The sequence below is a fragment of the Megascapheus bottae genome, chromosome 12 (genome assembly GCF_031878675.1).
Source record: "Megascapheus bottae isolate mThoBot1 chromosome 12, mThoBot2.hap1, whole genome shotgun sequence".
NCBI classification, from domain to species: domain Eukaryota; kingdom Metazoa; phylum Chordata; class Mammalia; order Rodentia; family Geomyidae; genus Megascapheus; species Megascapheus bottae.
This window is the reverse complement of record NC_143520.1, coordinates 9,226,767-9,240,521: the sequence shown is the minus strand read 5'-3', so window position 1 is coordinate 9,240,521 and position 13,755 is coordinate 9,226,767. Positions and strand designations below refer to the sequence as shown.

Genomic DNA, 13,755 nt, shown 5'->3' with positions numbered 1-13,755 from the left:
AATCTCTATTCACTGGTGAGACATTATTCAATAGGTGATTTTTTTTTAAATGAAAAGAGTTTTTCTAGCTTGAATCAGCAAGTGGATTAGGAAATTGGTCAGTTTATTTTTCATTGCATTCAAATTCAGAATATAACATCATTATTTGCTTTCCAATTTGATAAAGAAGACTTTTTTAAAATTTCATTTTAAGAAGCCGTTAAGAGTTTCTACTAGCTTTAGTTAAGTACTATTGCTAAATTTAGGTCAAACTTTAAAGGCATTATTAGCTGAGCAAGCCAATTTAAATAATTTATTTCCTATCAATATCCATCTAAACATTTATAAGTACCTTACCTAATAGTTAGAAATACAGATATGGAAAAAGATGAAGCAAAATATCTTACCTACCTCTCAAACATAACCACTGTTAGTATTTTGGTTTAGCTTCTTCTAATCATTTTGCTAAATGTATCTGTTTCTCTGTCTATATGTCTACCTAAGATAAACACAAATGTAACTTCTGATTATTAGGATCTAGTGGTTCAACCCAAGACCGGTGAATACTAAGCAAAAATAACTTATAATTTGCTTTTTTTATTTGGGAGAATACTGTAAACAAAGTTTGTATTTTAAGCCATTTTCATACCCTTTGTGTGTGTATGTGTGCTTGTCCTAGGGCTTGAACTCAGGGCCTGGCACTGACCTTGACATGCTTTTGTGCTCAAAGTTAATGTGCTACTACTTGAACCACAACTTCACTTTTGCTCTTTCAGATAGTTAACTGGAGATAAAGAGTCTCACCGACTTTCTTACCTGATGGCTCTGAACTACAACCCTCAGATATCTTAAGTAGCTAGGATTATAAGCCCAATGACACCCACACATTTATATAGTTTTAATAGCTATTGTGCATGCATTTTTTGGGGGGGGGTCGGTTGTGGGGCTTGTACTCTGAGTCTGGGCGCTGTCTCTGCACTCTTCAGCTTGACCCACAGCACCACTTCCTGTTTTCTGCTGGTTAAATGGAGATAAGAATTTCATGGACTTTGGTGCCTGGGCTGGCTTTGAACTGCCATCCTCAGATCTCGGCCTCCTGAGTAGCTAGAATTACAGGCATGAGCCACTGGTGCCTGACTCATGTGTATTTTGGTGCTAGCACTGGGGCTTGAACTCATGGGTTTGGGCTATATCTCTGAGCTTCTTTTTGCTCAAGGCTACCGTTCTACCACTTGAGCCACAGCATCACTTCTGCCTTTTTCTGAGTAGTTCATTAGAGGTAAAAGTCTCATGGATTTTTCAGCCTGGGCTGGCTTTGAACTACAATCCTCAGATCTTACTCCTGAGCATCTAGGTTTACAGGTGTGAGCTAGCAGTACCTTGGCTTAAATGATGCTTTTGCTTTTTTCTTTTTTTGTGGTTATTGGTTGTGGGGCTTTAACTCTGGGCCTGGGTGCTGTCCCTGAGCTCTTCAACTCAAGGCTAGCACTCTACTCTATGAGCCACAGTGCTGGTGGTGAACTAGAACTAAGAGTCGCAAGGACTTTCATGCTCAGGCTGGCTTTGAACCTCGAACCTCAGATCACAGCCTCCTGAGTAGTTTGTATTACAGGCAATGAGTCATCGGTGCCTGGCTTAGATGGTGCATTGTTAACACAATTTTATCACAGTTTTTTGTTGTTGTCCAGTTATTTTTAGATAAGTTATAAGATTTAAGAAAGTAAAATACTTCATTGTATGTAGTATTATTTACTCTCACATACCATGTCAGTCTAAAAGGTGAAAAGGTAGAAATGGAAATTTTCCTAACCCCTTATTCTATAAAGACTGAAGCAAAGAATTAATTCAATCTGCTAGTTAGCTCTTATCATGAACATGCCTTTTATAACACACCAGTACCTTTCTTCTTTCTTTTGCTGTTCCAATTATTCTCAAAATGAATTTAATATGGACATATAAAGGAAAAATTTATTGCTCTGAAGAATATCATAGGACATTCAGCATTTGAAAAGCCTACATTGGAAAATTTCTTTTCCAATTTTAATCATAATTTTAATAAAAGAAAACATCATGTAATTTCAGCAAATTAACATATTAACTATTTTCATTTTTCCATGTGTCCTTCCAGTCCTAATTTATCTGTATGCAGTTTTATATTAGGGTCACAGTGCAGATTCAATTAGTATTGGTTAGTTCACTTAATATATCAAGTTTATCTTGCCATTCCTCTAGTGCTAATTAAATTGCCAGTAAAAATTAAGAAATATTAAGAACATGCTTCCTCTTTTAAAAAATAAACATTTTCAATATATTACTATATTTCCTTTTCCTCCACACTATTTCTCTTCCAGAAACATGCATACAAACATGAGCATTGCTCTTTGTCATTAACTTTTCTTACAATAGCTTTCACATCAAGAGCATGAACTGAGTATAACCCTGTCCCACTTTCTCTGGACTTCCATTTAATAGTCCCCTTGGATAAGGGCTTGGAAATAATACTTAAAATACTTAAATGATTCCTTACATTATATATGTTTAAGAAGCACAAGTTGCAGCATGAACAGCTAAACTCTTTTGTGCAGTTGTTTAAGAGACATTCAAATCTGATTTTTCTCAAAGTAATTCTTTGTACTTATTTTTTTACTTTTCATCTTTTTTGGAGCGGAGGGGGGGGTATCATTCTTTCTGTCTAAATTTTACTTCTCCAAACATCATTTAATTCCATCTTCTCTGTAACCACCTTATTTAACAGTTATTTTTTTTTCTAGATTGTATATGGGGTGCTCTTATGCTTTTGAAGCCAGCCTGGCTTCAAACTGTGATCCTCAGATCTCAGCCTCTTGAGTAGCTAGTATTACAGGCATGAACCACCAGTGCCTGGCTTGTTCTTGGGCTTTCTCAAGGCTAAAAGCTCTACCACTTGAGTCACAGCACCACTTCCAGCCTTTTCTATGTATGTGGCACTAAGGAACTGAACCCGGGTCTTTGTGCATGCTAGGCAAGCATTCTACCACTACGCCAAACTCTCGGCCCAAAGCTTATGTATTTTAAGAGCTACAACATAAAGTTTAAAACAACAACAACAACAACAAAGAAAACCGCAAACAACCTTGCTACTTGGATAGCAGAATGGGGGAATATTTGGTTCAAGGCAAGCCCCAGCTAAAGGTCATGTCCCTAACCCCATCTAAACCAATAAGCTACTTAAAGTGTGCATCTGCTATCCCAGCTACAAAAGAAGTGTAAAAAAGAGGATCATAGTCCATGATGGCCTGGGCATAAGAGAAAAAATTTTAAATAATAAAATTAAAAATTTGTTATTAAAACAAAAAGCACAGGGGGTTAAGTCTCAACTATGAGTGACCATGAATTTAAACCTTCCCGCTCCCCTCAAACGTAAGTATTTATCTTGTTTTTCTTGGCCACCTGTGAGCCTGTGCACCAATACTAGGGCTTGAATTTAGGGCGTGGGCATTGTCTTTTAGCTTTTTTCTGCTCAAGGCTTGTGCTCTACCATTTAAGCCACCGCTCTACTTCAGACTTTTGGGTGCTTAATTGGAGATGAGTTTCACTTTCCTGCCCAGATCTTAGCTTCCTCAATACTAGGATTACAGGTGTGAGCCGTAGGTGTCAGACAACATTAGCAACTTTTTTTTGGTCAGTTGTGGGGCTTGAACTCTGGACCTGGGAGCTGTCCTTGAGCTCTTCAGCTCAAGGCTGGTGCTCTACCATGTTGAGCCACAGTGCCACTTCCAATTTTCTGGTAGTTAATTGGAGATAAGAGTCTCATGGAGGCCAGGAGCGTAGCTTAGTGATAGAGTGCTCGCCTACCATACACGAAGCCCTCAGTACCACATACTCAGAAAAAAACAGAAGTGGTGCTGTGGCTCAAATCCCAGGACTGGGAAAAAAAAAAAAAAGAATCTCATGGACTTTCATGTCCGGGCTGGGTTTGAACAGTGATCCTCAGATCTGAGCCTCCTGAGTGGCTAGGATTACAGGTGTGAGTCACAGGTACCCGGCCATTTAACATCCTTTTAAAAATTCAAATTTTTATTTGGCAGAAACAATTCTGAGGCTTACAGTCCAGTCTTTTTTTTTTTTAAACAATTTTACCTAAGTAAGAAAATTATCCTATTTTTCCCGGTTACTTTCATTCTACTAGCTTAACTGCAGTTATGGTATCTTTTTAAAAAATCAAATTCATAGGGTCTTTGGTGGGAAGAATTAAAACTTTAAGTGTTAAACAGCATTTAAATTCAGCAAATATCAGTTTCTCACTGATTTCTTTTTTCTTTTTTGTAATGACTAAAGGTGGCTTGGATGGGGTAAGCTCTCTAACTCTGAACCTCAGTCCCAAACTTAATTGTTGTATTCCAGGGATGTCATTTGATCCAAAATAAATACATACATACATAAATAAATAAATAAATGTAAAATAAAACAAAGTAATACCTACAGAGATAAAAGAAAACATTATTTAATCTTTCCTTATCTGTCTACAGTCTAAAACAAACCAATCTTGTGCAGTACTTACCTGAGCCATCAGTAGGAACTGAACTTGCATTGATTCCGGAGAGACCAAAGAGAGGACATTCTCGATCTGTGTTGACATGACCCCATTTGTGGCATTTAATGCACCTCACATTCCGAACCTGAGTAATCGTAAACAGTCTTTAAACTCTCAAATTCTAAGAACTTAAGTAACATTCAACTCCTTTTTTGCTGTTTTTATTTCCTTTTCTTTTTGTGTTAGTTGTCTATATGTCTTTGGAAGAATAAGGAGAGCACAGAAGTGGAAGGAAAGGGTAAATAAATGCAGCAATAGTACTCACTGGACATTATATTGAAAATGAACTATACAAGCTGTAGGTGGGAAGAGAGGGAAAAGCTGGGAGAGATCAGGGAAAGGAGTAACATTGTTCAAAAGGAAATGTACTCTCTGCCTGGCTTATGCAGCTGTAAGCCTTCTGTTTTTAGCATTTTAAAACAATAATTAAAATATGATAAAAATAAAAGCTAAATGGAATCCTTTGACTCTTTTTATTTTTTTTGTCAGTTGTAAGGCTTGAACTCTGGCTCTTTAGCTCAAAGCTAGTCCTCTACCACTTGAGACATAATGCCACTTCAAGGGTTTTTTTTTCCTGAGTTGAAATCGTGGGGCTTTAACTCAGGGCCTGGGCACTGTCCCTGAGTTTCTTTTTTGTTCAAGGCTAAATTACATTCCCAGCCCATAGCTACATTATTCTTAAGGAGTAAAATATGTGTCACTTGCCTGAATTCCAAAGGGCTGATCTCTGATGTTCATATCATCTTTGGCGTATCTGTTAAATACATTATTAAGAATAATTTAATAAATTCAATGGAAGCTTATCTGAAAAAGTACAGATTTTACAGTTTGGCATACTTTATAGTTCTATATAGCTAATTACATAAAGAAAACTATAATATACACACACACATATATATGTATGCACGCGCGCGCACGCGCGCACACACACACACACACACACACACACACACACACACACACACTTTTTTTGGCCATTCCTAAGCTTGAACTCAGGGTATGGGCACTATCCTTGGGCTTTCTCAAGGTTAGCACTATACCACTTGAGTCACAGCATCAGTTCTAGCTTTTTTTGTGTATGTGGTACAAAGGAATCAAACCCAGGGATTTGTACATGTTATGCAAGCACTCTACCACTAGACCACACTCCTGTCTGATATATATACTTTAATGTTAATTTGGGATTTTTTTTAACAGTACTAGAGTTTGAATTCAGCGCTTCATGTTTTCTAGACACTACTATATTAGCCAGGTTCTCAGCCGTTTTTTTGCTTTACTTTTTAGATAAGGTCTTACATCTTTGACTAGGGCTGGACCCTTGGATCACAAACTCTCTACCTATGCTTCCCTAGTAGCTGGAAGAACAGGTATGTACCAACACATATAGCTTATTTAATTAAGATAGTATTTTGATAACTTTTTGCCTAAGAGCTGCCTTTGATCTTTATGATCTCTCTCAAGTAGCTGGGACTGCAGGCCTCAACCACTGTGTCTGAAAATAATTTGTGATTTTTTTTCTTTTTCTTTTTAAAGAATGAGACAGTGCTGGTGACTCATGCCTGTAATTCTACCTACTCAGGAGGCTGAGATCTGAAGGTTGCAATTTGAAGCCAGCCTAGGAAGGAAAAGTCTATGAGACTCAACTCCAATTAAGCACCAAATGGTAGAGTGCTAGCCTTGAGCACAAGAGTTTAGGGATAGCACGGAGGACCTGAGTTCAAACACACATACACACACACACACACACACACACACACACACACACACACATATACACACACCCCTGAAGTACTTTTAGCCAGGCACCAGTGCTTATGCATATAATCCTTCTAACTTAAGAGGCTGAGATCTGAAAATCATGGTTCAAAACCAGTCCTGGCAGACAAATCTCTGAGACTCTCACTTCCAATTAACCAGTAAAAAGCCAAAATTGGAAGTGTGTGGCTCAAATGGTAGAATGCCAGCTATGGGTGTAAAAGCAAAATTAGAGGCTAGTTCAAGCCTAGAACTGGCACAAGCACACACAAAAAATAGTTTTTTATATTACTTACTTTCTCTAATTAATGAAAAGACAACAAAGTAAGAGGAGATTGCAGGTAAAGTTAATGAAATTTTATCATAAAAGAAAACCAGTCCTACTTTTCTCGTGGTGCTCCTTTCTGCCATTCAAATTTGTATTCTGTCTCTCCTTCTGTCTCTTCTTTCTACAACATTTAAATTTCGTTTAATTTTTCCATAAAAATCACGATCAATTTTAAGTATGTACAAATAGAAAATAGCGCATTACCTCTTTGTTTTCTTGATTGAGAATCAAAAGTAAAGGGGGGGGAAAAAAGGTAAGTCAAGTTACAAAGTTCAATATAAAAATCAATTAAATATTATGTATCTTGTTATTTATAATTTGTAAGTTTTTCTAAACAAGATAAAAATTGAAATCACTTTTAAAATAAAAAAAAAAATCAAAGCCGGGGGTGAGGGTGGGGTTGGGGGGAGGGTTATGGGTACCAAGACATGTGAAAGGGTATCAATGTATGTGAATTAATGCACTTCTATCTGGCAAATATCATGTAATCCTTTCATTAATTACAATAAAAAATTTAAAAAAAATCAAAGAGATATTACTTACAAAGTATATTAATTCCTAATTTTTTAAATGCTTTTATGGGTTTCATTGATAGTGAATATCATGTTTTTTATTTATGTTTACTAAAGACTAAAAATATAGATGTAAATTATGAACAAATAAATGTACTTCTGCTACTACTGAGTTTTTTCTTCCCAAAGAAGACAAAATAATACAATATTAGGAAAACATTTTTAATATTTACATCTAGAAGAAATTTATTTCTATATTTATTATATTCATACAACAATAGTATCTAGAAGAGAACAACTTTTAAAAACATCTGGTCAGCAGTTGTCAAGTTTTATATGTAAACATACAGGAGACTTATAGGAAATGGGACAAGTACCTTTTTTAGCTCCTGGTGGAGCCTCATACATGAAATTAAGGCCATTCTTTACACGTTCATCTCCCATAAGCAATCTAAATAAAACATTAACAAGTTTAATGTCCCTCTTTCCAATATAACCCTAAAGGAATGAAGAAAAAAAATTCTGTTAGATGCAAATCTAAAAGTAAATTCCACTGACTACAGAGGACACAGAAATATCTGAAAGGAAGCCAGTGATACCTCTAGTAATTGGTTATAGGTTCTAAGACTATCTGAGAGTTCCTGGGGCAAGAAATGACATGCTCACTCTTATACAATTTTCATAAACTTTGAAGTACTGTTGAAACAGTGACAACTTTGAAATTCTACATGCCATTATAGATTTTATTAAGTTAAAGGATGTCAGTACTTTCTTAATTGTGAGATTAAACTGTTTTGAAAAATGAGTCTAGGATTTCCAAGTCAACAAGACTCAAATTCTTTAGTGAGACCAATACAGGGAAATAATTTAAAGAAATTCTAGAATGGGCTACTAACTATGATTGAATCAGTGTCTACTATATCTAAAAAAAATCATGTTTTACTGTTTTAACACTAAAACTTTGCTGTTTGGTTTCCATTTATATTGAGAGAAGTTAGGCTGTTTAGGAAAACAACAAAAACCTAAGCAATAAACTGAATGAAGTGAAGCATTGTTGAAAAGATTATAGAGAGATACTTTTGTATCTCGGAATATTTTTTAACAATAAAAAGGAACAAAGAGGGCTGGAATTTGGCCTAGTGGTAGAGTGCTTCCCTAGCATGCATGAAGACCCGAGTTTGACTCCTCAATACCACACACAAAGCTGGAAGTGGTGCTGTGGCTCAAGTGATGGAGCTCTAGCCTTCAGAAAGCTCAAGGCCAGTGCTCAGATCCTGAGTTCAAACCCAGAACTGGTTAAAAAACAAAACAAAACATAAAGCTGATATAAGTCACACCATGGATGAACTTCAAACACTATGCTAAATGAAAGAAAGCAGTCATGTAAAGACCTATATTACCTAACTAATATGACATCTCCAAACTGGCAGATGTCTAAAGACAGAAATAAACTGGTGATTGCTTTGGGCTGATGTTTGTTTTCTCCCTCCTGATAAAAGGGGCCAATGTTGGGAACTGGGGCATGGTCGCTAAAGGGTACAGATTTATTTTTCAGCTGGATGGCTCCCGCCTATAATCCTAGCTATTCAGGAGGCTGAGACCTGAGGATTGGTATTCAAAGCCAGGCAGAGCAAGTAGGTCCATAATTCCCTTATCTCTGATTGACCACCAAAAAGCCAAAAGTGGAGCTGTGGATCAACTAGTAGTACCAGAAAAAACTAAGGGGCAAGACCCAGACCTTGAATTCAAACCCTAGTAGCAGCATAAAAACAAAGATTTTTTCCCTAAATGATGAAAATATTCTAAAATTCAATTATGCTGATGACTCTAAAACTCTAATATATTTAAGAACTAATGTATACTTTAAATAGGTTGGTAAATTTTGCCTTAACATCAGTTAAAAAATTTAAATCAGGGTACATAAAAACTCAGCACCACGAGACATTATAGAAATACAAATTAAAACAAAGCATAAGCTTGCACTCGGTGGCTCATGCCTGTAATCCTACCTACTCAGGAGGCTGAGACCTGAGGATCATAGTACAAAACCAGCTCGGGCACAAAAGTCATGAGAGTATTATGTCCAATTAACCACTAGAAAATCGGAGGTGGCAATGTGGCTCAAGTGGTAGAGCACTAGTTTTGAGCTGAAGAGCTCAGGGACAGCAGCCAGGTCCACCTGGAGTTCAAACCCTATGACCAACAAAAAAATAATAAAAGAAAAACAAAACCAAAACCATAAGACGCTATTGCATACTAATCAGGATAAATAAAGAAAAAACACAAATGTTCAGGATGTAGTTACTAAAACTATTCTGTATGATCTCCAGGATATGGAAACAAGAGCTTTATATTATGTGATTGTTGTTCTTAATGTACTGTTATTTCTCTTTTGTTGCCCTTTGATTAATCTCATATTGTTACACTATCTGACTTTCTTACCTGGCATATTGTATATACATTTATTTGAAATAAGAAAGGGAAGGGGGTAAAACAAGATGATTGAGCGGGGGTGGGAGGAGGGGAATGGGGACAAAAACATGAGAAGGGGTATTAATGTGTGAGAAGTAATGCACCTTCTATCTGGCGAATATAACTATAACCTCTCTATATATTACAAAAAAAAAAAGGTTGGTGGTTCTCTAAAAAATAACTTAGAATTGTCATATAATCTAGCAATTTTACTAAGTGTAATCAAAACAGGTAATTGAACAGATACTTTTATGTCATTTTTAGCAGCATTATTCATAACAGTCAAAGTGCAAGGAATTGAAATGTGCAGAAAAAGATATATGTTCTAAAAGTTTTGGATGAGAACAAACTTTAACTCAGAATAGACTATGTAACCAAAACACTGTGATATATTAACCAAACTGGCTTCAGTTGTAAACACAAAGTGACAGCAACTAAAGCACAGGCACCATGCTGGAAGAAACCAATGAACTCTAGCCATAATATAAGGCCCATGAGATGTTTCACTTTCTTCTTACTTTTTTCATTTTAGTATATGTTAAAGAGATACCTTTTTAAGAGGTTAAAATATAGCAGTTCAAATACAGGTATTTATTATTTCTGAAAGTCTTGCATTGAGAACTTGCTCACAGACTGTACCTAAGTTGCTTTAAGCTGTATTTTTAAGTGAATTGTGGGTAAAGTTGAAGAGATATCCACCTATGAGAGTAAAGAAAATTCAGGAAGCAATTATTCTCACATAATTTATTATTTCATTCTAAAAACATTGACATGGTGCCATTTCTTACCTGTTATCATATGATTCTTGTTCTTTAAGGTATTGTTGCATTAATTCTTCTTGTTTCTTTTTATCATAGGATATTTTCTGTTCTGCCATCCATACCTAAATTAGTGAAGTAAATAAAAAGTATAAATTAAATAGTTGGATTTATTACTTTTTTTCAGTCATGAGGTTTGAACTTAGGGCATAGACACTGTCCCTAAGCTTTTGCAGTCAAAGATAGTGCTCTACCACTTCGAGACACACTGCCACTTCCAGTTCTCAGGTGGTTAATTGGAGATAAGAATGTCACGGTCATTAAACATAGAGCTCCCCTATGTCCCAGCAATTCCACTCTTTGGCATTTACCCAAAAGTCCAGAAACAAGAACATACTAAAGCCACTAGCACAAGGATGTTCACTGCAGCACTCCTTACCATAGCAAAGATATGGAACCAACCCAGATGGCCCTCAGTAGATGAGTGGATCAAGAAGATATAGTACTTATACCCAATGGAATTCTATGCTGCCATCAGGAAGAATGGCATCGCCCCATTCATAAGGAAATAGAAAGACTTGGAAAAAAATCATATTAAGTGAAATAAGTCAGGCCCAAAGGAACACAGGCTCAATGGTTTCCTCATTTGTTATAATAATAAGTACATATCTAGACTCTCCTAGCAGAGGATTACAATAGCTCAAAACCTATGTATAGAAGGTCATAGAGGATGAGACTAAATGAAATGAACTCTAGGATATGGAAACAAGAGGTTTATCCCGTGTTTATCTCTTCTCTTTTTTGCCCTTAAAGCTAATCTCATGTTGTTACTGTATCTGACTTTGTTATCTTGTATATTGCATATACATTTATTTGAAATAGGGAAAAGGGAAAAATAAGATGATTGGGATGGGTGGGGGAAGGGAAACGGGGACAAAAACATGAGAAGGGGTATCAATGTACAAGAAGTAATGCACCTACTACCTGACGAATGTAACTGTGACCCCTCCACACATTATCCTGACAATAAAATTTAAAAAACAAAAACACCCTCACAGTCTTTATTGTCTAGGCTGGCTTCAAACTGCAATCCTCAGATCAACATTCATATATTCCACCCCCCTCCTTGAAAGTCCTGGAGCTTGAACTCAGGGCCTGAGCACTGTCCTTGGGCTTTCCCAAAGATAAGAGTTCTACCACTTGAGCCACAGCACTACTTCTGGCTTTTTCTATATGTGGTACCAAGGAATCAAACCTGGGTTTTCATGCATGCTAGACAAGCACTCTACCACTAGGCCAAACTCCCAGCCCCCTCAGATCTCTTGAATAGCTAGGATTACAGATGTTGGATAGTTAGACTTTGTGCATGTGTGAGATAGGGCTTGAATGCTGTCCATGAACTCTTTTGCTCGAGGCCAGTGCTTTAGCACTTTGAGCTACAGCTTCACTTCTGGCTTACTGTTAGTTAAGTGGAGATCAGTCTTACGGGGACTTTTCTGCCTAGGCTGGCTTTGAACCAAGGTTCTCAGATCTCACTCTGCTGAACAGTTAGGATTGCAGGTGTGAACCACCAGCACTAGCATCAATAATTGTATTTAAATTAAGAATATGCTTTATTCTTTGCTGGGCGCAGTGGTGTGGTGGCTCACACTGGCACAAATGAGAACTGCAAGGCACATTGCTTGTCAGAGTAACATACTACTTCCAATAGAATATTATTTATTTAAAGTGTTAGATTTTCTATTACTCCATAGATCTCAACTGCTCAAGAAATCAAATTATGCAAGTTGTTTTAGACAGGCTCTCACTATGTAGCATGGCCGGCTACAAACTCAATTTTCTCCTGCTTCAGTAGAAAAAGTTCTGGGATTACAGCCATGCACCACGATACAACAGGTAAGGTTTGTTATTTGCTTTTATTAAGTATATTCACAGGTAACTAGTATTATCCATTTATTGTGTATGTTTCCAAAAAGGGCCCAATGGACATACTTGTGAAACCTATGTACACAACATACATTTTTTACATGGCTGGTACCATACATCGCTCATCCCAACTGATTTTAAAGACAACTAAAGCTAATTTATTTTTAGTTTTGTGTGGAAAGGCATTTAATATATGCTCCACTACTCCTATGCCATACAGTATACCTTCATTTTACTAAAAATGGTTTTTCTACACTTTCCCATTTAATCTTCACCACGATTTTACAAGTCAAGCAAACTAAACACCGGTCATTCTTCACTGGTAGAGTGAGGATTTGTGATATTCAATAGTTTATTCTAGGCCTCCGGGCTGAAAGTTGGCTGTGCTGGAATAACCAGAATCCAGGTCTACCTCCAAAGTTCAGGCATTTCATACTTTATCACTCAGGTTTTGGTGTTTTTTTTTTTTTACTACCATCATTTTCCACGTGGACTTCACACTGCACTTAGATTCGGCATTCATTTAAAACACTCAACGTCATCTGAAATTGGATAGGGAACGGGGGAAAACAAGATGAGGGGTGGGGGGAGGAAAATGGGGACCAAGACATGTGAAACGGTATCCATGTATGGGAATTAATGCACCATCTATCTGGCAAATATCATGTAACCCTTCTATTAATTACAATAAAAATATATGAAAAAAACCCACTCAACGTCACTGAGCTCAGGGGGCCCTACACTAGCCAACCAGAGGGACGGCGGGACGTGATGTGAGTTTCACCTATTCGAGAAGCGCGCCCAGAGCCGCCGAGCACCGAGGACGTCGGGTGCGTCTCCCTGTGTGGATTTCCCCTCGAGCCCGCGGAGCCGGCGGGGGGTGCGGGCCTCCCGCCTCGCGGCTGCGGCGTCCACAGAGGACGCGCTCAGCCCCCCAGGCGCGCGCCGCGGCTCCAGGCCTAGGAGGGGCGGCCGACCCCGCCACCCCGTGACGCCTCTCCGGATCCCTCCACTCACCTTCTTGATGTTGGATTTAGAGGCGGGGTGGAAGTCCTTCTTGCACATGAAGTTGGCGAAGGACTTGCCCATCTTGAAGTGCGAGCGAGGGAAGCCAGCCGCTGGGTGTGAGAGCGACGTAAACAAACTCTGCCGCCTAGTCGGAACTGCACCGCCAGCTGCAGCAAGAACTTCCGCGGTCAAAGGTGACAACTTCCGGCAACTGGCGCCTTCCACTCCCGCCCCTTTCGGCTGTCGCTCCGGCGAGCTCCGAGGCGTGAGTGAGGGCGCGCACAGGGGGCGGGGCGTGCGGAGACGGCTGGCGGGAGTGGAAGGCGCGCACAGGGGGCGGGGCGTGCGGAGACGGCTGGCGGGAGTGGAAGGCGCGCACAGGGGGCGGGGCGTGCGGAGACGGCTGGCGGGAGGGCTTGGGGCGTGGACTTCGGGCGTAGCGGC

The 13,755-nt window shown here is 38.4% G+C and overlaps 1 protein-coding gene across 3 annotated transcripts in view; it reads right to left on the bottom strand.

Moving 5' to 3' along the window:
• Cirsr (corepressor of RBPJ and splicing regulator) overlaps positions 1-13,488 on the bottom strand; it is a 32,088-nt gene extending 18,600 nt beyond the window's left edge. Inside the window, exons 1-7 of one of the 3 annotated variants that reach the window (XM_090342612.1) lie at positions 13,321-13,488; positions 10,408-10,502; positions 7,525-7,598; positions 6,840-6,850; positions 6,692-6,756; positions 5,258-5,306; positions 4,520-4,637 (exon numbers count right to left, since the gene is read on the bottom strand). In XM_090342612.1, coding sequence (XP_090198738.1) covers positions 4,520-4,637; positions 5,258-5,306; positions 6,692-6,756; positions 6,840-6,850; positions 7,525-7,598; positions 10,408-10,502; positions 13,321-13,392 — 484 coding nt within the window. In that variant the 5' untranslated portion in view covers positions 13,393-13,488. Of the gene's footprint in view, positions 1-4,519; positions 4,638-5,257; positions 5,307-6,691; positions 6,757-6,839; positions 6,851-7,524; positions 7,599-10,407; positions 10,503-13,087; positions 13,171-13,320 lie in introns of those variants that run through there. The other 2 variants (XM_090342613.1, XM_090342614.1) reach the window with 2 other exon arrangements.
• Positions 13,489-13,755: the final 267 nt, after the last annotated feature.